Source organism: Erinaceus europaeus, chromosome 4, assembly GCF_950295315.1.
Source record: "Erinaceus europaeus chromosome 4, mEriEur2.1, whole genome shotgun sequence".
In the NCBI taxonomy this organism is placed as follows: Eukaryota; Metazoa; Chordata; class Mammalia; order Eulipotyphla; family Erinaceidae; genus Erinaceus; species Erinaceus europaeus.
The window spans coordinates 28719164-28745897 of record NC_080165.1 but is presented as its reverse complement, the minus strand read 5'-3'; the positions used below and the strand labels follow the sequence as shown (position 1 = coordinate 28745897).

At 41.5% G+C, this 26734-nt stretch overlaps 1 protein-coding gene across 6 annotated transcripts in view; it reads right to left on the bottom strand.

Annotated features, from left to right (window-relative positions):
* The window catches only part of SLC22A23 (solute carrier family 22 member 23), a 187144-nt gene that overhangs the window by 132594 nt on the left and 27816 nt on the right, over positions 1 to 26734 (bottom strand). For all 6 annotated transcript variants that reach the window (XM_060189144.1, XM_060189145.1, XM_060189147.1 and 3 more), the window contains exons 2-3: positions 7325 to 7428; positions 1898 to 2052 (exon numbers count right to left, since the gene is read on the bottom strand). In XM_060189144.1, coding sequence (XP_060045127.1) covers positions 1898 to 2052; positions 7325 to 7428 — 259 coding nt within the window. The remainder of the gene's footprint in view (positions 1 to 1897; positions 2053 to 7324; positions 7429 to 26734) is intronic.

Genomic DNA, 26734 nt, shown 5'->3' with positions numbered 1-26734 from the left:
AGAAATGGAAGAGAATGATGAAATTGACAGCTGTGGGTTTAGAGGAAAACATCTGTAATCTTCACTAGGTATATCCTTTCTTTGTGATTATAGAACTATGCTATAAGTTGATTATATTTCTATTCACTACAATACAAAGACAAAAATTCAAGTTATCTAAAACTGTTAGCCAATCTTCAATATACAAATTTAAGAGTATCAAAGCAGGTGCTAGTTTACCTCTAGACATTGCTACCTTATCTAGAAATAAGAAAAAAGGGAAAAAGAAAAAAGAAAACACAAACTGTCTTACATCATTCCCAAAAGATCTCTCTACAAGGTGATTACAAAGTATAAAACTTGAAAAGAGTATAATATCTATGTTCAGTGGTTGTGGAAGTGTTCAGGAAAATAACAACTCCAAAATTCAACAGAGGAATTAATATACCCCAACAGTCATGACTAATCAATGAAGGGAATTTTTATCCCCCCCCAACCCCGACCCAGAAATAACAAATACTAACATATCACCTTTTATTCTTCCAGGACCAATGCTGAGTATCTGAGTCCAGACTACTTAGGACATGAGGACGCGAAAAAACTGCGTTGTGCACAGCCTTAGATTTAAAAATAAGACGAGGAAACTCTTCTCATAAAGATAGCAGTGAAAGCGGGGAGTCGGGCTGTAGCGCAGCGGGTTAAGCGCAGGTGGCGCAAAGCACAAGGACCGGCATAAGGATCCCGGTTCAAACCCCGGCTCCCCACCTGCAGGGGAGTCGCTTCACAGGCGGTGAAGCAGGTCTGCAGGTGTCTATCTTTCTCTCCCCATCTCTGTCTTCCCCTCCTCTCTCCATTTCTCTCTGTCCTATCCAACAACGACAACAACAATAATAGCTACAACAATAAAAAACAACAAGGGCAACAAAAGGGAATAAATAAAATTAAAAAAAAAAGATAGCAGTGAAAGCAAAGAAGGAAGTCCTTGTCCCCCTCAAAGCTGAAGCTAGAAAAAGCTCTAAAGGTTAAAAACAATGCTAAAAGGTGTCCAGTCACTAAAAATAATAAATAAAATAAAATCAGATCGGCACACCACCCACTTTCCCTTGGCCCAAGACACCGTGACTTTGATAGTTGCCAAGTATTCTCTGAAGGATTTCCCCAGGAGAAGCAAGTTTGACCACAATGTGATCATCAAGTTTTCCCTGACCACGGAATCAGTCAGAAAGAAAACAGGGGAACAATACACTTGTGTTCACTGTAGATGTCTAGGCCAATAAACATGACATGAGACACATTCATTGCAAAGAAGCTCTATGGCATTGATGCGACCAAGGTCAATACCTTGACCAGACTTGATGGAGAGAAGACTTCTACCCATTTGGTTCATGATTATGAAGCTTTAGATGTTGGTGACAAAATTAATATCATCTAACCTGAGTTCAGCTGGTTAATTCTAAATATAATTTTTATTATAAAAATACAAGTAAACAATACAGAAGAGAAACTCTTAAGGAGGCAGTTAAAATACTGATCCCGGAACAAACATTAGCAGGCACCAAGTACATGGATGCCAACCATGTACTGGACTTGGAAGTATAGAGAAAGTTAACAACAACACAAACATTCTGGAGAAAAGCCAAAAGTCCTTCCATACCAGCTAAAGGCAGATCCAAACTTGTGTAAGCAATTACACTACCCTTCAAGCTCTTTGAAGCCCCCTGAACCCAAACAGGATCAGAATGGTATGAGTATGCCGCAAACAGTTTTTTTCACAACAACTGAGGCCATAAAAATTTATGCTTCCAAAAAACCAGCTACCCCAAGCCACCAGCATGTAGAACACCCTTTCCAGACCCTTGCCAGCAGCAATGCTTTAGTCCATGTGTTCAGAACTAAGGGCATGAAGGCAGCTACTTACGTAGTGCATACAAGGTGAGAATTATTCCAGCCAGGCAAAATCCTTCAAAGAACCTGAGTGTGCTAAACATGGTCACATTCACTGATAGTGCCACGGTCAGTCCGAAGATCAGAATGAAGATGATGGAAAACAACAGCACAGGCCGCCGGCCGACCCTGCATACAGAGAAGGAAAAGTTAGCATCAGCACTCAACAGAACCCAGATGCTAGAAGCTCAAAGTCAGTGCCCAGCAGGTGTTCAACAGATGGAGACTGAGTACTGGACTGAGGACCTCCATACTACTCAGGTAAATCCCCACGAGTAGAGAGACCCTCAGGGAGAATGTAGCCCACTCTGGGTTATGTAGGTAGGTATTCAGAGATCAAATTGAGCGGGAACCTAATTCATACTGGTGAGTCTACTTCTGAGTCAACAGGGGGATGACAAGTCAAGGCAAGATCAACACTATCTAAACACAAACCTTGACACACCTAGCATAAAACATATTGAGAAATCATTGACCTTTGGAATCAGCTCCAAAGTCAACACTGGTACTGAACTGATAGACTTCCTTTCCTTTCTTGGGGCTATTAATTGAGTCAGGGACTTGACCTGGTTTGGCAGTTAGGGAGGAGCTGGCACTCACTTGCACTAACTCCACAATGGGGAGTAATCTTTAAGGCTTCCTAAACTTAGCTTAAAGAGTCCAAACTCAGTTACTAGTGTGAATCTGCAAGTGAAACCCACTAAGTGGTAAGAGGTTGGAAAGAATCCCATAAAGGTTGTTGAATGGGCAATGCAGAATTGACTGGAGTCAGGTTAGTGACCACTAGGGGGCGATATACTTCCAGGTGTGACTGGAAGGGGGTGGGTTGGAGGGTGGTCCAGGGAGTGGAAAGGACCTGGACCTGGTTCTCTATCACTCCACAATGAGAAAAAACTTCATTACACAAGTGAATAGAACACAGCTTACTTGAATTAGAGAAATGGGAGCAGTGAACTCTTATTTGCTAAGAGGAAAAGGAAGGAGTGAATCTCAATCTGGTATCCTTACGCCCTGAAGGGTAGCTCAATGAACTCAATCTGTCAAATTTCTATACAAGCAAAATGTTCAGAAAAGGTGAATAGACTTCACCTCAGACTGTATCCAGAGACTTCACGTGTGGAATGACAACCCTTCAACTTCATTACTCGGGTGAGACCTTTCCTTTTATAGTACACTCTAATTTCATCTCAGGTAGTTCACTTTCTAACAAAGTCCCATAATCTAGATATACACCAGTTTCTGTGAGAGAGAGCTTATGTGCACACGTATCCATAAACTACTGCAAAATATATACCTGAAAGCAGAAGTACACTAGAGTTTGCAGTGAGTACCTCCCTAACACTTCCTCTCCACTATTCCAAGCTTGGGATCCATGATTGCTCAACAAATTGTTTGGCTTCATATGTTAACTCTCTTTTCAATCACCAGGTTCCAGATGCCACCAGGATGCTGGCTAGGCTTCCCTGGATTGAAGACCCCACCAATGTGTCCTGGAGCTCAGCTTCCCCAGAGACACACCTTACTAGGGAAAGAGAGAGGCAGACTGGGAGTATGGACCGACCAGTCAACGCCCATGTTCAGCGGGGAAGCAATTACAGAAGCCAGACCTTCTACCTTCTGCAACCCTCAACGACCCTGGGTCCATGCTCCCAGAGGGCTAGAGAATGGGAAAGCTACCATGGGAGGGGGTGGGTTATGGGGATTGGGTGGTGGGAATTGTGTGGAGTTGTACCCCTCCTACCTTATGTTTTTGTTCACTAATCCTTTCTTAAATAAAAAATTAAAAAAATAAAATAAAAAAATAATAATAAAGTACAAAAAAAGGTGAATAGAAATAAACAAGGTAGATTCACGGTTGTCTAGGGCTGGGGGAGAGGGGTGCAAGGGAGTGACTATGAATGAGATTTCCTCTGGGAAATGTTTTATATCTAGAATGTGGTGATGGTTGTATAACTGAAAATATACTAAAACTCACTGAATTGTGCACTTAAAGCAGGCAAGTTTTATGGTATTTAAATTACATTCTGATAAATCTGCTAAAACAATAAAGCAATATTCAGTAAGGCATATCCTTCTCTGTGAGAGAGAGGGATGTAATTTTAAGAAAACTCAGGTACGAGTACTACAGGACTCAATCTCATTCGGAATTTCTTTGGCTACAACTACCCCCATTTGCTACTTTGGTCTAGTGAAATGAGAACAAGTCACTAAGCCCAAAGCCAACGTAAGTCAATGAACTTGTCAGAGATTTTTGTCAATTACTCCCCTTAACCTGTGCTGGAGTCGCTAAGCCCTTATCAGGAAACACATGTAGACAGATTTTGTCTAAACCCTACTCATCTACAAAATTGCATGTAAAATATGGCTCCCCAGAACAGAATTCCCTTAGAGGTGACTGATGAGTAAGTAAACCCAACTTTTTCATTTTTGTTTCCCTTGGCTTTCTTTTCAGTGAGGTGGGGGAAAATGACCGCACATTGTAGAACTGTTGCGATCATTAAGAGATGAAGACAAAAGCACAGTGCTTGGTACAAAGCAAAGCACTGAGTGATGCTGCTTTTGTGATTTTCTCCTCTACCTGACATTCACAATGGCCTCCATAGTAGTTTGCCTTGATACTTTAGAAAAGATTTCAGATTAAAAAAAAAAAACTTATGCAAACTACTCTCTCCTCAAAGGTTGCAAAACTCATTCAGGCAAGGTTATTATTAGGAAAGGCAGGGCTTTTGTCTGTGAAGTCAGAGAGTCTCAGTTTTGAATTCAGGATCCTCATTAATGTACAACATGATCTTGAGAAGGAGACAAATAGAGCTTGCTCAAAGAAGCCCATATTTTCTTGAGGAAGGGCCAGTTCATACTGATCTAGTGAACTTGTTGCAGGGTGAAGATAGGCAAGGGACTTAGCAAGCATTCAACAAAAGTTCATTACAATCTCTGGTGTTTAGTGGGAACTGATTCTTCCCATAGCAGAATCTCCTCAGATGACTGACAGACAGCACCAAAGCTTTCTCAACTAGGATTATGGCAGGCAGGACAACGGGACTGCAAAATGATGTTTTTTGTTCTCATCTTCTGAACCTGTCAATATGCCACTTTTCATGAATAATGGATTCCTGCAGATGCAATCAAGATTAAGGACATGAGATGAGAAGACTTTCCTGGTGGGTCCACTGGAATCACAGAAAATCTCTGCTGGATGCAAGGACTCAGAAGGAAGGATCTGACCTTAAAACCAGAAGAGGAGCCATGAGCTAAGAAGGAATGTGGGCTACGCTAGAAGTTGAAAATGGCAAGGAAGCATGTAATAATGTCAGCACCTTCATTATAGCTCTGTGAATAAGTCAATACATTTGTGGTGATTTGCTGTAGTGGCTATAGAGAAATAATACAAGATCTCAACAGGAAATAGATATCCACACATAGGAAGTCATTTGAGGAGATTTTAATAAAGGGGTTTACTTTGCAAAAGGAGGCAAGCTGTGAGAGAAACCTTGATGTTATTAAGAGCAGGAGGTGTGTGTGTGTGTGTGTGTGTGTGTGTGTGTGTGTGTGTGTGTGTGTGTGTGGACAGAGAACTCAGACAGAGGGGCGCTATGTGCAGAGGCACCTGGTAGGGGATGTCAGCCAGCCCAGTGCAACCCTGAAGAAACTCAGCAGAGAGTAAAATGCCCCCAACCCCAACTCATCCCCCTCCCTCTCCAGCTGGTGCTCACTCTCCACTTGCCAGATTCAGCCAAGTGCTGGAGCCTATAAAAGCAAACCTATCAAAGTCATGAGATAGGTGCGGGAACTCTTGAAACCAACATGGAGGAGGGTGCCCATGGATTGGCATTGGGCCATTAATTCTCAAACATCTAATCAGCATTCTACAATGTAAGATGTATGCTCCATACAAAACATCTGTGGAGGTAATAGTAGCTTTCAAGAGAAAATGGTGTGCTTTTTAAATCTGACTATGTACTGACTACCATCTCAGAAAGTTTAGCCTGAGACTGCCAACTTCCCTGTGCAACTGGTTAGCCAATGCCTCATACAGTTCCTTCTAAAATGTGTCTATTTGGGTTGGAGAAGTAGTTCAGTGAGAAAACATGTGGACTAGGTCTAGGGTTCAGTTCCTTAAACACCCACCCCCAAAATAGAAAACAGCATAGTGGCTTATGGGAGAAATATTCATGCCTGAGGCACCATAGCCCAGTTCAATTCCCAGTACCACCATAAGCCAGAGAGGAGCAGTGCTCTGGTTAAAAATGAAAACAAACAAACAAAAAAACACCTATGCTTCTCCCACACAACAATAACAACAAACAACTTCTCTGTTATCATCTCAAGGGAATGTGTGCACTTATAAACAGTTAAGCAGGTTCCGAGCACAGAGGAGATCATAATGCATATTAATCCAGGGAACTTTCAAATAGTGGTTGGCTTTTTTGGGTAAGAGATTTTCAGAACTTGAAAGTGAGCTCAGCGATCCCCAACCCTGGGTCCTGCTGGAATCTCAGCCAGGTTTGGCTTCCCTGGTTAGCCAGGTGTGGAGGGCACTGAAGCAAGGCCACAGGCCTGGGAGTCTACTCTCTCTCTCTCCTTACTAGGCTTTTGGGCCCACAGTGTCCTCATTCAGAGAGAAAATGTTGCTTTAAAGATGAAAGAATACCAAGGAGGAACAACTCTCCCACATATGCCTGCTCTTGCCCAGAGGCCCGTTTCTTGAAAACTCTTGTTAACGTGGTGTACCCACCTCCCTGTGTGAGGTGTCACTGCTGTTGCTCCTATGACCACAGACTCCTGAAATAAAAGTGCTGCAGCACACACACTGGTGAAGGGGCAGGCTCTGGGCTTTCTTTCAAGTACTTGTTATCCAACAGAAAAGCTGAGTGAACTGGAAGGTAGGGGAAGCACTGAGTAAGGCACCAGAGCTTTAATTTTCCCACTATAAGTCAAAGGCGATTATAGCATCTAGCTAAAGAGGCTATTTTTATGTATGAAAGTATTTAGCACAGTCCCTTGGAATGATAATCAGTCAATAAGTGCTAGCTGCTAGTATTGTCATTCTTGTGTGTTATTTACTTTTTTTAACGCACTGCAAGAAAAAAACCCCTGGAGATGATGCTCTGAATCCACATTCTCAAGCTTCTCCTATTACAACACCATGCACCTTGCTGCTGAATTTTGCTAGAAGCTAACAGCTAGAGAATTGCAGTGCATTAAATTCTTGCTTCAAAAAGCTGCTCTGTGTACATGGCCAATTCTTTTCACTCTGAATTCTCCAGGTGGGAACTATAAAGTTCTGCTCTGTCACCCATTTCAGAGCAGAGAAAGATTCAGCACCGGCTAGCTAACACTGCCCACTCCTCTCTAGCCAGCAGAAGCTCGTTGTGGCTTCCAAAGGCACTTTGGTACTCACCAGTCAGCAATGCATCCAGTAATTAGGTAGCCAAAGATTAATCCAACCAGTAAGGAGAATTTAGCGATATGGACCTTCCAGGCATTATCACACACAAGATCCCACTAGAGAGGGGCAAACAGAAAATAAATCAGAGAGATACATACACAGTCATCATCAACATGAGGGTAATACAATAACTGTACAAGGATCAACCACATTGCTATTTGTGGAAGTGTGTCATTCAGCGGTTTTGACAACACACAACACGATGAGTTTGTGCACAGAAAGGAATGCAATGTTTTTGTCCGGGAGGGATTAAAAAGTCTGCCAGGTGTGTTGCATGCACTCTGTGAGAGTTCTGTCCCAGCGGTCCCAGGGAGCTAAACTGAAGGTACAGATGCCACCAAACAGGCCAGGTGTGCCCAAGCACTAGTGTTTTTTCCAGCAGCACAGTTGCCACCTGGACCGGGAGACTGAAAGCCTTGTCAACCTTTTTCATGAAATGATGTAGTGAAATCAACAGAAGCAACTTCTGTGCTTTCTATGCAACTTCCCCCCATTCCCTAAACTTCATAAGTAATCTTAAATTAGACTTCATAGTACATGTTGAAAGAACAACTTTAAGTAAACATCCTTGGTTTATCCTTGTCAATGTCCCTTGTGTTTTCCCATATTTCTCTATACAGTTATCTGCTCCCCCTTAGAGAGAAGGGCTACTGGTGAGTGACTCCAGCATTTAGACTTCAATTACAATTAGATTTCATTAATTCATAAAAAAATTAAAACTGGAGTCGAGAGAGCGCTCACCAGGTAGGGCTTTGCCATGCATTCTGCCTAGGTTCTAGCCCTGACACCACATGGGAAGGCAGCAGTGGGAGAAGCTCTGGGGCTGTGGTCTTCCTCTCTTCCTCTCTCCATCCTCCCTCCTTCCCTCTATAAGAATGAAAATGTGGCACTGGAGCAGTGCAACCATACATGCATGATGCTCCAGTTCCATACAAACAAACAAACAAACATGCACGACCCCCCCAACTTTTCTCCTTTTGCAGGGGTGAGGGTTGGAGAGGGGAGATCACCCATGTTTGGTCCTAGGTATCCAGTGGAGCTGAAATGACAACACTCAAAACCACAGACAGCTAATGTCTGGGCCCGGGCAGCAACAAACTGGGTCTTTGTGGGTGATGCAATGAAGATGGCATTTCTGCCCCCCACAGAGGCCCTCCTTCTGATGGCAAGCCTGTGGCTAAACTGGCCAGTGGAGGCACTGAAGGGGAATTGGGGAAGACAGGAAATTTGAATGAGGTGGGGGCATAAGAAATGTTAGAACAGGAGTTCTGAAAGCAAAAGATACAGGCTTGCAGGGGAGGCAAGGGGTGGACACCTGGTCTTAGCTATTTTCTTCCACTTCCTCCTGTCACTGGTCAGACCTTCTCAAGACCCAGAGTGTAATGTGGGAGATCCTTAAAGAGATGTAAGCTGAGCTTCAGTCTCAACTTTCAGACAGATTCTAGGAAATCATAGCACAGATTCTAGAAAAACTGATAGAGACCTCTGCCCACAAACATACATCCAAGAGTCCTAGGCTGCAGCCTTTGTTTTTTTTTTTAAAAAAAATTATTTGTAATTAATAGCAGCTTATAAGCCTGTAAGATTCCATTGTACATTTCTACACCACACCCATCACAGGTTCTGTATCCACACCCTCCTACCTCCCAAAGATAACCACTATAGTTCTCATGAGACTTTGTTTCTTATTTATTTATTTATTTATTTATTTATTTATTTATTTATTTATAATTGGATAGAGAACAGAGAGAAATTCAGAGGGAAGAGGAAGATAGAGAGGGAGAGAGACAGGGACACCTGCAGCCACTCGTGAAGCTTTCCCCCTGCAGGTGTGGACCAGGGGCTTGAAACTGCATCCTTGTTCACTGTAAAGTGAGTTCTTAACCAGGTGCGCCATTGCCTGGCTCCAAAGACTTTGGTTTTAATGGGCTTCGGGGAAAAGCTGGGCTTCTGCACCAGTCAGAATAAGCTATCTGACCTGGACAGAACAGGAAGGCGGCTGCCCATTACAGTGTTTCTTGGGCTCCCAAGGAGCACACTGCCCTGTAGAGTACATTACCCCCCAACCCCCACCCCATCCACATACACATTTACTTTCCAGAGACCTGGCGAGAGCAGCTTGCTTCTCTACCCCATCTGCTGACACAGCCAGGTCAGGCCGAGGAAGAAAAGGAATACAATATAAGATCAGATGTGCATGGCCTTGTCAACAAAGAACAGTTTGTGTGGCTAGGGAGGTAGGTGGCTCAGGGGGCAGAGTTCGAGGTTTGCCTGTGTGAAGCCCTGGGTTTGATCCACAGCACGATATACATCACAGTGCTGCTCTAGTCTCTGTCTCTCTGTCTCCCTCTCCCTCTCCCTCTCCCTCTCCCTCTCTCTCTCTCTCTCTCAGAAAAATATAGTTTGGGGTGGATGTTTTTGAGGTTGATTCAAGTATTAAGTGGGCATCCCTTAATGATGGAGTCTTGTCAGTAAGATTCAGACACCAGAATCCTTTAGAGGGTTCAAGTCCTCCAAATGGTAGTCCAGGGATCAGAGCATCACCTGAGCAAGTACTAAAATGCTAATTTGGGGGCCTCACCCCAGACCAACTGAAGGAGAACTTCTGGAGCAAAGTTTAGCCACATGATCCAACAAATTCTCCAGGTTAAGTCTAATACATCTCTAGTCAGAACTGCCAGTTGCCTGGTCCTACCATTTTCCTGCCACTTTGAAGACAATGAATGCGCTCTATGGTCTTGGTGGGGGTTTAGTCAACCCATCCCAAGTGTAGGGTGGAGCTAAGGCTGCACAGACCATGCTCACAGCACTGGGTACTATTTTGTGCTGCAAAAACAGGGCAGTAGAACTAGGTGATGAGCTAAGTGGGATTTTAAAGGCAAGCCAGGGAAATGGATGTTCAGGTCTATATTGTTTGTAGGAGAAAATGAATTTTTCATCACAGGTACAGCCTATCTTTAATTACAGGAATGCAGATGATGGATGCCTTCTCATGGGAGATGCAAAATCACCACTGTATGTCTGTATTCTATGTTTTTTTTTTTTTCTGGGGCAGTTTCTGAACTGTTTTCTGTCTTCTGCCCAGCACAGAACCCAGCCCACCAGGAACTGCTTACTTGTCAGTGACATGCAAACCTGACTCATCAGGCAGAGGCAGTGCTTACAACACCTGTGGCCGTTCATGCCATGATCTTGCCACACCTGCCCGTGCCTCCACCCGACCAAACATCAGAAACGGACACACCCAACTCCTTGGGGACCAGCTTCTAGCTCAGTGGCAGGAAATCCTCCAGGTCTTTCCACTGATAAGTTTGAGTTAAGTGACATACAGGAGCACATATGCTTGTGCTAGATGTGCCAGGTAACAAAGGAGACTTTAGTCAAGGCATTTGGGAGAGTCAGGGAAAGTGCTAGCTGGGCTGCAAACTCCCCCACCTGATGCATAACTCTGCTTGGCCCTGGGCTTCCATGACCCAGTATAACTGCTGCCTAACATGTCAGCGGTTACCTCTACATAATCTCTATTGATTAACGAGGCTGGAATAGAAAATTAAAGCAAGTAGGGAGACTGGTCAATCTGTTAGGCAAGAAGGAGGAGAAGACTGGTTACAAAGATTTGCTGGTACTGTTTGGATGGTCGTCCTAGGGTGGGGCTCTGGGAATCCAGGAAAGGGCAATTACCAGGTGTCCCCACCCCCTGTTGAGGCTTGAGAATAGAATGGCATCTCTGAGTCAACAAGCAAACTGGCTCCAGGACCTAGCAGGCGCCCCAGATAAGGTTCTTTCAGTCTGGAGAGGTACCTGTTACACCACCTGAGCAAGTCTGCCCCCCAAGCCCCTCAAGGCACATTCCATACATGGGGTAGGGGTGGGGCTAGGGGATCCACCCTTACTTCTGGTATTGACAAAAATGTCCCAAGAAAATAAACGTAGGCATCACAGTATCTCCAAAAGAATTCCAATGGTATGAGGAAGCCTGGACATCATCTTGTTCTCTAGATGTGTTTACGCCACTGTGATTTGATGACTGAGGGGTCAGGCAGTACTCAATGGGTTAAGTGCACATGGCTTGAAGTGCCAAAACTGGTGTAAGGATCCTGGTTCAAGTTCCTGGGCCCCCACCTGCAGGGAGGTCACTTCACAAGCGGTGAAGCAGGTCTGCAGGTGTCTGTCTTTCTCTCCCCCTCTGTCTTCCCCTCCATCTCCATTTCTCTCTGTCCTCCCCATCACAACAACAGTAACAATAACAAGTGTAACAAAATGGACAAAAAAGAAAACGGCCTCCAGGAGCAGTGGATTTGTAGTGCAGGCACGTCCCAGTGATAACATTGGTGGCAAAAAAAAAAAAAAAAAAGATATGATGACTGAATGCTAAGCTTTTAAAAATCCAAAAACATATAAAACCAGGACTTCAGGTAATGAAATTTTGTCTCTGACAATCCATAGTCACATCATCACCTTTCTCTCCTCACAAATTTGAACAAACAAAAGTTCAGCTAACAACTACCCCAATTCAAATGTCTGGGATGGTCTGTGTTGGGAGGAATGTTGAATGGGGACATAAGTGAAGTAGACATTTTGCAAGTTAGATCTGGCACAGGTTGATTTGGAGATAGCCAATGTGGGACCTTAGAGACCTCCGCGAGACAGTGACCTCCTATTTTTCCTGGTGTGCGGCTCAGCTTCCTAGGATCCTTCTGCAGAACCAGCCTCCAGTTGCTCCCATGATTTAGGAGCACAGTGCACCTGTAGTTATTCCCTTTCTCCTTCAATACCCAGGATGGTTTGTTTCTACTGTAAGAACATTGGATTAATGGAGGTCTCAGATAAATTTCCTTGGGTGGAACTAGGGGAGGGGGTGGAAAGGGGCCGATGGTGTTACCATCATCCTCCCCTTCCTAAATTGATACCTGAGTCTCCATGCATTAACTTCAGTCTGCCTCAGATCCATTTTCTGCAGAACAATGGATACAATCCTCTAATTAATCATGTTAACACTTCATCAGCAGGTATAACAAGATTATGAAAGTGTTAAAAGTCCTGTCCCCATTTCGTCATCATAGGCTGCCTTTCTTTGCACTGTTCCTAGGAGAGGGACTTTCTATCACAATGCCACATGTGTGTGACCCATGATTATAAATGGTGAGGCAAGTAACCTGGAGCAGTGTTTTCAATTTCAGTTGCATGTATTTTGTTAGGAAGTTAAAAAAAAAAAAGAAAGGTTGAGGTTAAAGAAAATAGTATAGACTATTTTTCTACCTGTATAGTGGATAACCTAAAAGAAAATGAAGTTTCTATTATTTTTAATGGAAAAATCTAATTGCTTGACTTGCCAGAGTAGAGAAATATTCATCGAAGAAAGTAATAAAATATATAAGGACAGAAAATAAGTGTGAGATAAGGAAGCAATATTATTTTCTGTAATAATGAATTCTGTCACATCAAATGTAAGACAAGAGCAGCCCCGGAAGTGGCACAACACGTAGCATCTGACCAGCAAATGATTCCAGGCATCACACAGACCAGGGTGATGCTCTTGTCCTCTCTCTCCCATATATATATCATGCAAAATGACACAAAACAGTTTATCCATTTATGAAGTAAGTATAGGCTCCCTGGTTTCAGGGATTGAAAACCAGGGGAGGAAACTATCAGGGTAGCGGGAGAGGTGACCAGTGGGGCTAGGTGGTAGCACACCTGATGAACACACATGTTACAGTGCACAAGGACCTAGGTTCCTAACCCTGATCTCCACCTATAGGGGGAAAGCTTTGTGTGGGGTGAAGCAGGTGTCTCTTCATCTCTCTTTCTCTCTATCTCCCCCATCCCTCAGATTTCTAACAGTCTCTATCCAATAAATAAGTAAACATAATTAAATATATATATATATATATATATATATATATATATATATATATATATATGAGGTGATCAGCAAGTAGAGTGCAAGATTTGCATAAGGTCTAGGTTCATTCCCCAGTAAGGAGCCACTGCTCTGGACTCCCCCCCAACCATGAAATAAATAATTATAATAATAATTTGCCTAAGGAAAAGACTAACAAATTTTACATCAACTTATAAATGCCACTAGTTATGGTTCCATTTAACTATTATCTATATATATAAATAAACCTTCCATGTGTTAAGATAATACAAACAAAATAATAAAATCCAACATTTCTAAGAGATAGTATACGAAATCAAAATATGCCTCTCTATACAATATGCCACTTTGGCATAGAGATTATTTTCAGTTTAGACAAATTAGAATCAGCAGATGCAGAAAGAAGCCTCCCTAGATCTCCCCTTTTCTGTCAAACAGCAGGAATGTCTGAGAAATGAGGATTGCTTCAAATCCCCTCTCCTAAGGAAGTCTTAGGGCCATGAAGAAGGTAGAAAGTCAGCAAAGAGATGAGTCTGCAAATACCCTTACTAAATAAACCTTCTCCTAGCTTTCTAAATATATCCTCCTTCCTGTTTCCTGCCCCTAAATGCCTAAACCCATCTGCCTTTGTCTTGTCACTTCTCTACTAATTTACTTTTATTTGTTAAGAAAGCATACTTTTCTTTAAAAAAAAAAGATCTTATTAATTTATTAATCAGAGAGATAGGATGAGAGAAAGAGGTACACATGCTGCTAGGGATGGAACTCAAGATCTCATGCTCTTTATCCACTGTACCACCTCCCAGAGAGAACAATCCCACAATTCCAGCCAGCTTCTATATTGATATATCTCTGAGTTTCTCCCTTAAGTACACATGTAAATAAACAGTTTTCTTTTGCTAACCTTTCTTGTGTGAGTCTAACTTTTGGTGTCCCAGCTACAGAACCTAGGAGATTAGAGGAAAAAGCTTTTCTTCCTATTGTTCAATACCTAAAGGGTTATTATCCTTACTACTACTACTACTAAAAAAAAAAAAAAAAAAGATTAGGTGATGGTAAACATTTATATTCCCAGCTTGCAAAATAACTCACCTGAATACTACTACTGCTTTGCCATGCCCAAAGTCCAACATCAAGCCTGGCTCCCACTGCACTGCTGAAGTTTGGGTGCTGTGTTCCTTCCCCTCTCTGTCTGAAAAAAAGTTGGCCTGTAGCCGTGAAGCCCCTGTGACAACAAAAAGCTTAAATAAAGACTTATATTTCAACTAGAAACAAATAAAACACCCAATTAACAAAAATGTGAAACAAATGGCTTTAAAAAACCATTTCAGAATGTTTGATTACAGGAGTGAAAATCAAAGTAGAATATTCCTTTTATTTTTCATTTTATCTTATTGCCAGTTGGGGAATCTGTGACTGAGCAATTCCACCACTCCCAGGATAGAAATTTTTTTCTTTCACTTTCAGAGACAGAAAAAGAGAAAGAAAGGGAGAGAACGCGAAAGGAGGGGAAAGAGTGAGAGAAAGAGAGACACCACAGACACAACTTTACTGCTGACAAAATGTTGCCAGTGCCTTGCAGGTGCCCCATATGTTGCTGGAGTCCTGAACTCAGGTCCTTGTGGATGGTAAAGTGTGCACTCTACTGTGTGAGCTACCTCCCAGCATGCAATATGCTGCTCTCCAAAAAAAAAAAAAAAAAAGTTTTCATTTCTCCCAGACGCAGGAGGAACAAGAGCTGCAAATCTGTGTTGGGAGTATAAAGGAAACAAACACTGTTTCTGGAGTGTAATTTGACAGCAATTGTCACAGTATTTTAAATGATGCAAACTCTTTATCCTGACAATTATTTTTATTTAAAACTTTTTCCCCAAGTAAATGATACAGTACAATGATGGTCACTTTTCTAACTTCTGGAAGTAAAGATGGAGCTTGCAGCCCCTGAGAGTGACTCAGCAGGTAGAACACATTCCTTGCATGCCATGCTGAGTACCTGGTCCTGGTGCTCCGGTGTCTCTGCTACCTAAAACCCCAAATTAATAAAGCAAATCTTGGGCCAGGCAGTGGCACAATCAGTAAAGTGCAGGACTCAGTAATTGTGGAAGGACCCAGGTTCGATCCCCCAGGCCTCACCTGCAAGGGGGAAGCTTCACACAGTGGAGAAGTACTACAGGGTGACTTTCATTCTCCCTATTTCTCCTGCTCTCTCACTCTATTTTACTCTGTCTCTATCATAACAGGAAGGAAGAAAGGAAAAAAAAATGACTGTCAGGAGAGATGAGTTCATAGTGCAGGCACCAAAGCCAAGCAATAACCTTGGTAGCAAATAAACATATTTTTAAAAATGAATCTGACTAAATGCCAGATAACATTATATAGTCCATGACAAATATGCTTTTTCTTTTTTTTTTTTTTAAGAATTTATTTATTTATTCATGAGAAAGATAGGAGGAGAGAAAGAACCAGACATCACTCTGGTACATGTGTTGCTGGGGATCAAACTCAGGACCTCATGATTGAGAATCCAATGCTTTACCCACTGTGCCACCTCCTGGATCACAACAAATCTGCTTTGTAAAACTATATAAAACTACTGATTGAGGAAAAATACTCATGAGATAAAGGAGAACACCCCAGAATAAACAAAAGGAGTAGCCTGAGAGGTGTTTATATATGCTAGGGAAACAAGAATATATCCCAAAAGATTCAAGTGATTATCTCTGCAGGGTTAAATTAAGACTGAATTTTAATATCAACTTTATACTTTTCTTGACTTTCCCAAACTTCCTACAATTAATCTATAAGCCTCATACTGAAAAAAAAGTTAAACTCCCATGGTTACGGAATGGGTAAAGTAAATCATTAAACATAAGAAAAAACAACAACAACAACAAAGAGGTTTAAACTTCTCAAGAAAAATGCATTTTTAACACAAATCAAAAAAAAAAAAATACCCTCAGACCTAAAAGGAACTTGTCTGAAAAGTAACGTGGAGCAAACTGGGACTTCATAGCCTGAAGTTCACTTCTGTTAATGCTCATTAACTAAAACAAAAAAAGCAATTTTTAGGAAACTAATGAAAAAAAATTCCCCAAAGTTTCATCTTATATGATGAAGATCCCCACTTGAGCTTGTTCCACTAAAAACCAAGAGGATTTTACCAGTCAGTATGCAAGTCCTCTGCACTAGACTTGGTGATAGACAAAGGGATTCATTTCTGTTCAGCTTTGAAGGAGTAATACTGCTTAAAATTTCATAAGCTCAAAGAAAAAAAAATTCCTGACTGAGCTGTAGAGATTCACAAAAATGAAGGGTCAGTGTTCTTCTGCAATCATTTTGTTTCTCCTTAAAGTGGCATTTCTACAGCTTCTTCAGAGCCACTGTTCTAGATACCGTGCCTTTGCCATGCTCCGTTTTTCTTAACTAGAAACAATAGAAATGGAAGGAACATGCACACACACATTCACTAGCAACAATAAAAGAGGTAAGAACACACACACACACACACACACCAGAAAGATTAGTCACAAACGAAAGAAACCTACACAAGTTAGACTGCTGAGGCTCATTAGCTATGTAACCTCAGCATTTAAGCAGCCTATGCTACCCTGTGTTTTCCAATAATTTTTAATCTAGCAGATTATAGAGTTTTTAAGATAGCGGATTTTCTTTTTCTGAAAAGACTCTATTATAATTCCAGATATACTGAATGTTTTGAAAACCCCAAATTACTCTCTGCTTTTTTACCAAAAGCTCATCCTCCAATTTTAGAAGACTCACTGTCATCAGTAGCCAGCACAACTGCCAATTAGAGTTGGTATTCTTGCAAGCTCCCTTAAATGACATAATAAACAGCCTTGCCAGGTACTCTGGGAGCTTTTTCTTTTTTCTTTTCTTTTCTCTTTTCTTTTTTCCTTTCTTTTCTTTGTTTCTTATTAACTGCTACTCAAATTGTCCACTCCCTTCTTTTCTTTCAAACTTGGTGCCAAAAACTCAAATGTGGCATATTGAAGGAAACAGCTGTACCAAATATCTACAGCAAGCCTGTCCATGCAAGGTAGATGAAAGATGTGTCCTGGCCAGAAGCCTATGCTCCCAGCCACTTGGAGGAAACTCTATTTCTTCAACTTTGAATAGTCCCATTTTGATCATCCTAATGATGGTCATTGTAGACTCATTTCAATACTCACACAGTGCTCTCTTTTTTGTTCCTATTCTATCCTATTCCATAAGGCCTGCTACCCCTTTTGCCAAGGTGTGGCCTTCCTAGAAAAAAGAAAGCAACAATGATTTTGTTACTGATTTGGTGGTCTTTCTTGGTTCTTACTGAATTTGATCACTAGAGATATTAAACCTCTTTCAAGGAGTATTTAAAAGAGCAACAGGGTGGGAGTATGGATCGACCTGTCAATGTCCATGTTCAGCGGGAAAGCATTACAGAAGCCAGACCTTCAAGCTTCTGCATCCCACAATGACCTTGGGTCCATACTCCCCTTCCAGAGAGTTAAAGAATAGGAAAGCTATCAGGAGAGGGGATGGGATACAGAGTTCTGGTGGTGGGGATTGTGCAAAGTTGTACTCCTCTTATCCTATGGTTTTGTCAATGTTTCTTTTTTATAAATAAAACAATTTTTAAAAAAGAGCAACAGAAAAATAATTACCTGAAGAACAGGTTTCTAGTAGTGAATGTTAGGCTATCTCTGGGAGAATAGTTCTAGGCCCTCCTTTGCCCTTTTCCTTAAAGAAAAGGTGTGGACTCTGAGCAGAGGTTTACATCAGTACATATCCTTATTCATTTGTCTTCTATGGGATTAGGGCAAGTTGATTATATATATCCTATCCTGTTAGGTAGCTATGATTATAAATAGATCATGCTTTTCTATAAACCCAAACCTTGGGGTGTCATTTCAAATTCTGCAATGCATATCTTGCTACTGGTCCTCTACCATTAACAAGGGAAATTAAAACAAGTCCTATAAATTGAGGAGGTCTATTATAAAACCTGGACAAAGGAAAGAGTTCTAAACATGAGACAGAAGTTACTATTAATGCCCTACATGAAATCAACACAACACACTCATTTATATTCAGAAACCTCAAGAAATTCAAAAGTTGTTTCATGAGTCACTGGAAGGTATCTTCTATCAAAATACAATGCCTGAGTGTAACTGCATTAGCATTTTAAACAGTTGCACTCATTTTGCAAAAGAGCTAAATATGGGGGATTTTTGACAGAAGGACTGGAGAGAGTCCCTGGAGAGAATTTGATGATCCAGGTGATCAATCATGGAAGAACTCAGAGGCAGAAGGAAAATTACCTTTCTCTTGCTGACATAAATACCTCAATTCCTCTCCACTGCTTGGAAAGCTCAGCTCTGATTTAAGAAGGTCCCATGAAGTTCCTTTTATGATCTGAGTCATTCCTCACCTCACATGCCTGCCTAACCCTTCCCCATCCCTTTCCACTCACTGCCTGCCACGATCCGGCCATGCTAAAGGCCTTGCCAGCACCCAAAGCCTTGGTACTCTCTGCCTACATAACTCTATATTCCTGCTCCATAAAATCCACACCCACCCGAATGTCCCCTCCTTTGTCCATACAGCCCAAATTATTGCTTATGGACCCAAGAATGCTGGGATTTCTATTCTGCCTGCATCTTTTTCCACTGTGTATTCATCACCTCTGTAAGCACCCAGTTAATGAAGTGAAAAGAGAAAGGGATACAGAATTATAAAGACACAAATGAGTATAGTCTAACAGGAATAATAACCTCAACTGAGAGTTGTGTTCTTCCCAGGCTGCATCTGGTATACCTCGTTTACACGTTTCAAGCACCCTGCACTTATGATAACACACCTGGGTTTTTGTCACAATGTATCACAATCGCTTGTTTACAAGTTTCTTAGTTTTTTTCATCTTGAAACCAACGCAGGGGTCAGCAAACTAAAAGCCAAATAAGGCCCTGCTACCTGTTCTGTGAATAGTTCCTTCTGCTCACAGCCATAGATATTCATTTATATATGGTCTCTGACTACTCATACAGAGTTGTGTAATTTCAAAAGACCATATGGCATGCAAAAAAGGAAAGTTTTCACTCCGTGGTCCTTCAAAGGAAAAGGTTGCCCATTCTGGCACAGAAAGCAATTCTTTGAAGACAAGGATCACGGTTGCTTTCTACAACCCTAGTTCCCAAAGCTAGTGTCTGAAATGTCCTATCAGCAGCCTGGGAGGTGGTGCACTGGATAAGGTATGAATCCCTCAATTCAAGGACCCGAGTTCAGTCCACAGCAATGTGTGTATCAGAGTGATGTTCTGGTGTGTCCCCTCTCCCTTTTACTCATGTTAGTAAATATATTTCTTAAAATATACACAACTGCCAATTCCTGAACTCAAAATGTTCTAGCATTCATGGTGCCCTGTCCCTTAATTCTTTATTCTCCTGCAATAATTTCCTCTAATGTAATTTAATTTAAATAATATAAGGGACCAAGTGGTGGCACACATGGATAAGTGCACACATTTCAGTGTGCAAGGGACCAGGTTCGAGCCCCTGGATCCCACCTGCAGGGGAGGAAGCTTCATGAGTGGTGAAGCAGGGTTGCAGGTGTCTCTCTGTCTCTCTCCCTACCACTTGATTTCTGACTGTCTCTATCCAATAAATAAATAAAGATAATAAAAGAAATTTATTAAAAAACAATTAATATATAGTTATTACACAAAATTTATGTGGTCAATCGAGTTTATAATATTTCTAACAAACTTCCCACCATTAGCAATTTCTCCTTAAGGAAAGATCATTCTATTTTTATTATAAAAGCCAGCAGAACATTGGGCATATAAAAAGTATATTTAGGGGGTGGGGGTTGGTGTACTTGGTGGAGTATAAATATTATAATGCACAAGGACCTGGGTTCAAGCCCCAGTCCCCACCTGCAGGAGGAAAGATTTCATGAGTGGAGAAGCAGGGCTTCTCTTGTCTCCCTCTCTATCGCCTCATTCCTCTCACTTTCTGGCTGTCTCTATCCAATAAATAAATAAAGATAATAAAAAATAAAAATGTTATTTTTAAAAGTGAATAATTTTCTCATAGTAGAGAAAATTTATTATCTAAATTAATCATTTTTCAGGAACAAAAAGAAAACTAGCATTTGGTCAGAAGCTATGAGGTAGGTTCCAAGCACTCTAAGAAACACTCTAAGTCCTCATGGTCTGCAACATGGACATGATCTCTGTGTGTCCATTTTACAGATGATGAAAATGAAGCCAAGAGAGGTAAAGCAAGAGCTCCAAGGTAAAATAAGACTAAGAAGAAAATTACAGATCTATGTTTTATTGACATTTATGTTTGGCCATCAATAAACAGGAAAAAATAGCCCTATTTCATTCAATAAAGAAAATCCTCTGGCTTTTATTAAAATCCTTAAAATCATATCATCTGTCTTACCAAGAATTCAATACTTTCAGTGTATACAGTGAAAGGAAGATGGGCTCTGGTGTTATTTCACTGGTGAGTAAAGGAAAACAAAACAATACAAAACAACAAAATGAAGTAGGGGCCATGTTGAATACACATATTACCATGAGCAAGGACTTGGGTTCAAATCCCCTGCTCCCCCACCAGCAGGGGCAAAGCTTCATGAGCAGTGAATTAGGCAAGCAAGTGTCTTTCTTTCTCTCATATATATACCTCTCCCCATTCCCTCTCAATTTCTCTCTGTCCTATCCAATAAAAAATAGGAAGAAAAAAAAAAGGCTGCCAGTAGCAGTGGATCCATAGTGCTGTCACCAAGCCCCATTGATAACCCTAGTGGCAGGGGAAAAAAACAAAACAAACAACAACAAAAAAAAAACATGAAATGACTGTGAATGGCAGATATTTAGTAAAAAGCAGATATTAGGATAATAATATTGTGATCTCTGTTCTTTGCCTTTTTTTTTCTTTAGTTGCTAGGACTTTCTGTGTGTATTCTTTTCCTGCTTCAGTCCAGACTTTTTCAGATAAATAGCCAGACAGAAGCAGAGAGGGAGAGACACCACAGCACCAACGCTTCACCGAGGGCTGTGGCATTCCCATGTGGGATGCTGGACTGTACACATGGCAGGTCAGGCACCTCTGGCTCCTTCTCTCTGCAGCCACAATAGCATAGTATCTTCCTTTCCATCGACACGTAGTGGTAAAATTCTGGGGGAAATCAAAGTCAATCCTATCAAGGTCATTCCCGTAACTTTACAAACAAGGAGTCTAAAGTCAGGAGAGGTGAAGTGATTGATTCAAAATGAAAAAGTATGTGCTGAGTCCAACTTGGGTAGTCCTCGGGTTTGCCAGAGGATGTCTGTCTTCCTATCTCAGTGGCATTTTCTGATGAGTCTATTTGCTGCACAGGGACACAAGTCTCTTCCAGAAAAAATCTCACAAGTCCATTAGCGAGCAGAATGAGCAAGGAGATGGACTGCCAATTCCTCACATTATGGTCATTTTTTTAAAAATTTACTCCCTTCTGTTGTCCTTGTTTTATTGTTGTAGTTATTGTTGTTATTGATGTCGTTGTTGGATAGGACAGAGAGAAATGGAGAAAGGAGGGGAAAACAGGGAGGGAGAGAGAAAGATAGACACTTGAAGACCTGCTTCACCACCTGTGAAGTGACTCCCCTGCAGGTGGGCTGCCAGGGGCTCGAACTGGGATCCTTAATGCTGGTTCTTGCGCTTTGCGCCACGTGCGTTTAATCTGCTGCGCTACCGCCCGACCACTATATTATGGTCATCTTATCAGCACTGCCTTCCTTCTACAGTAGTCTCACATTCTTACAACATTTTTAAAAACTTAACATTTTAAGGGAGACCAACATCTCAAATTCTTGTCAAGTAGCTATACTCTTTTATAACATATGAATCAGAGTGACTGAGAAGTTAAACCTGTTTTTCTCCTGTTTCAACATTAGTCTAACCATCTTGATAGGACATGAATGATATTAAATGAAATGTTCTCTTCAAACAAGAATGATTTTTTGTCTTCTCTGACTCAAACTGAAAATCAGTACAGTTATGAATCTAAAGAATCACACTTTCCATGAAGACAGCTGGCACCAACCTGCAAAATATACAAAAGTGAAAGTGCACAAGACCCTTAGGCTGTACCTGACCCACAGTTACAGAACTCAACACATGGCCTAGTTATAAGAGCATCCAAGTTTTTTTGTTTTAATTTTTCTCAATTTGGCCTTTGTCTTCATTGCATTTAGACTAAACTATAGTTTACCATCATCTCTGAAGAACTGGCTTATATGAAATCAGAAGCTTGGAAGAGACATAAAACTGAGAGATTTTCATGGACAGAGACTGAGCCCAAGGTTCCATTCTAACTGTGGGGGCCCCTAAGCATTATAATGACAGCACAGATCTGAGTCAACAGGCCTGAGTTTTTATTTCATTTTTGCTTCTTACCCTATTGTATAAACCTGAGTAGGTTAGTTCGCCTCTTGGGGCCCCAGTTACAACATCTATGAGACAAGAGCCACAAAACCTATAATACAGGTTTGTTATGAGTTCAGTATAATATAGAAAGATTATCTGGTGGGGTGACTAGCACAAGATGATTAGTACTTATTACCTTGTCTGCCACTAAACAACTCCTTAGGGACTTACATCTGTTGGTGAGTAATATTTGGAGGTCAGACCAATAAAACTATTTTCAAAGAGGGTTTTGAGAGTTAAGAGCCTGTGTTATTCGTTTAGCCTTACCACTTACTGGTCCAAATGAACTGGTATTTTATCAGTTGTATAGCCCAACTGCACAGCCAGCACCAGAAAAGAAAGTCAAGAGATGTGTATAGACAATGCACGTCCTTCTCACCACTGCAGATGCATCTGTGTTCACAGCTGGGTAAGGACTGATTGGAGATGGGGAGAGTTCAATATGAGGCTAGAGTGGGGTGGGGCAAGGCACACTTTCTTGTCCTCCACTAGATCTTGAGATGCAATGCTCTTTACTTTGACCTCAGCAGCAGCAAACTGGGATAGCAACCCAGCTCTGCTTCCCAGCCTCCCCACAACCATTAACTAGACTACTTCTCAGACCAAAAGAAAAGACAGTAGGCAGGTTCTCAATAGCTAACAACACTATTCTCTCCAAAAGGGTATATATATATATATTTCCCATGCACTATTATCTCCTAAAACAGTACTGAACTGGCACGGTGATAGCAGAATGTGACTGTGTAGTTTGTCCTTATGGCTGCCTGGAGCTTGGTGGGGATTACGGATGTGCAGACACAGGGGACAGGAAAAAAGAAAAAGTAGCAGTGTCCCAAGTGGGTGACTCCAAGATCCTTGGCGGTAGGGGGTGGTGATTAGCTGAGGGACAGCTCTCCAAGATTTTTCCTCAAATTAAACTCTAAAATATTCCTCAGCCAAAACCTAGATCATTTCCCTGCTTGATACTATGAACCAATCCAATTCTCCTGCTAACATATGGGGGCCTGACAATATCAGGGAGAGGGGAAAGACTGGAGAATGTACTAACTTGTGGCATTCTCAAGGGGTAGGGGGCTTCTCTCAAGCCAAAGTAGGCTCAAAGTTGTCCTCATGTAAGCTCTCAAGTAGCCTGTGAATTAGTTTCCTGATGTTCCCAACTCTCCTCACCTTTGGGGCTGGTAAGAATGACACAGGTTTCAATACTGGCATCAAACCTGAAATACTTAACTCTAAATAGGACATCACTCTGTAGTTAGTAGATTTGGAATCCAAGCACTGTGGAGCTGATTGGGGGAAACCCTTCACGGTGAAAATGATAAGCCTTTATTTTTTTCTCCCATGAACATGGGAAAGCTATAGTTGGTTAACTGGAGTAGCTGCAGTCTGAGTCTGAGGTGTCATGGACTTGCCCTGACTTAGTTAAGCCAAAGCAATGAATGTCCAATTCTGCCCTGTGATACATACTGAAAGGGCACAACTCACAAATTCCACTGTTCTCCACAGACCACTGACTAGACAGAGGACATTTGCAAAACTTGTCATGGTGTGGCCAAGTTCACCCACTAGATGTCCCCTACTCTGTCGTCTCTCTCAAAGGCAAGTAGATAACATGAAGGGTCCAGAAGCAGAATCCTTCACTGGACTGTGCTCTCTGTGGGGCTCTATCTTCAAGATACAGTCACATCTAGGCCAGGAATTGAGCATTTTCTGAAAACTCAAGGGCTGAGGCATTCATATGAAAGAGCGAATCAATAATCAAAGAATTTGCAGTAACATTTCATTAAAAAAGAATGATGTGGGAGAGGTGGTAGAGAAAAGGGAACCCTGTTTCACTGATGAAGGGAATGAACTGATACAGATGGAGCAGCAGCAGCTGTGTTTCTCTCCTATCTTCTCCTGGGTCAACTAGTAATACCAAAGGAGACCGACCACCTGGGACCATAACATAACAGGACTAGAACGACTTCAGGAATCCACCAAATCACCGTTGAGTGCAAACACATGTGGCTTGTGGACAGAGAGGAGCCTAGGGAGAGATTAAGTGGCTGGTAACAGTCCAGCAGTTTACCAGTTGAGACACCACCTCTAGTCTGTTTCACCAACAAGGAGACGGCTGAAGGGAGGAGAGGACTCCCCTGAGACTCACCAAATGCAACTGTAAGTCTCCATTGCTACTGCCCTCAGAATCTGGAGCAGTGGCAGGAAGGCCCTGTGCTGACACCAGGGTGCAGAGAACTAACCAGGAAACTCAGGAGAAGATTTATACCTCGTTGGCCTAGCAGTGGTGCTGTGAAAGTCTCTTTGCATAACCACTGTATTATCTCTGCCCCACCCTGCTTTATCTCTTGGTCAGGAGTCAATGATTAAGCTAAGAAGTCTACTTATAGTTTAGAAGCCCTCAGGCTCCCATAGCCTACAGGGAAGAAAAAGAACAAAAGAGGCTTTTAAGCCACTGAGCTCCAACTCAGGGATTAAAATACTATTGAAACAACTGTCAATTTCCATAACTGTGAACCCTTTAATTACCTTACTTAGACACAAGTCAATCCAGGAAAGAGTTATCAGTAATTTGAACAGTACTAAGAGAGGGACCTCATAACATACTATATAAAATGGTTAAACCAACAAGAAGAAATATTGGAGAAATGAACCACGATAAGAGCCCAGTTAAAAGCCCCCCCAAAGGTTGAAACACAAAATAATGAGGTCAACATCCAAACACTAGTTAAGGAAATAATCACAGGAGTGAGTTTGAAAGAATTGTCATCAGATATGCAGAAACAACAAATGAGACCCTGGAAGAAAACACTAATTATCTCAAGGTTATTAGAGAGCTGAAAGCTGAAATAGCTGAGCTAAGAACACAACTAGCTGAACAAGCTAAAACAATACCAGAACAGGGCAACAAAATAGATGAACTCTAGAGAACAGTAGAGGGAAAGAGAACAGAATCAGTGAGGCTGAAGACAGAATTAGCAAGATCGAGGACGAATTAGAGACAATTAAAAAAGAAGTAAGAGATCTCAAAAAGAGATTAAGAGATACTGAAAACAACAACAAAGACCTATGGTATGACTTCAAAAGAAATAATATACACATTATTGGCTTACCAGGAGAAGAAAGAGAGGGAGGGGAAGAAAGCATTCTTCAGGACATAATAGCTGAGAACCTCTAGTCTAGACAACATAAAAGACATAAAGGTTCAAGAAGCCCAGATGATCCCAAACAGAATTAACCCAGACTTAAAGACACCAAGACACATCATACTTAGAATGGAAAGGAATAAGGATAAAGAAAGGATCCTGAAGCCTGCAAGAGAAAACAAAGAGTCACCTACTGAGGAAAACCCATAAGATTAGCAGCAGACTTCTCCACACAAACACTACAGGCCAGAAGAGAATGGCAAGATATCTATCAAGTGCTCAATGAGAAAGGCTTTCAACCAAGACTACTGTATCCTGCTAGACTGTCATTCAGAGTAGATGGTGGCATAAAGACATTCTCAGACAAGCAACAGTTGAAAGAATCAACTATCACCAACCCTGCCATGAAAGAAGTTATGAAAGGTCTCCTATAAACAGTCAGACCACCATAAATAGGTCATATATCAGAATACTCTAAAAATCTACAAGAATGGCTCTAAAACATCTTCAATCATTGACACCAATAAATGTCAATGGCCAGAATTCACTCACTAAAAGGCACAGAGTAGGAAGATGGATCAGAAAGCACAACCCAACAATATGCTGTCTACAGGAAACCCACCTAACTCAACAAGACAAACACAGACTCAAAGCAAAAGGATGGAAACTATCATACAAGCCAACTGCCCAACAAAAAGGGCAGGAGCTGCTATTCTCATATCTCACATGATAGACTTTAAAATAAAATTTAAAAATATAGCGATGGACACTACTTAATGCTCAGTGGATCAGTCAATCAAGAGGACTTAATAATTATTAACATCTATGCACCCAATAAGAAGACATCTAAATACATCAAACA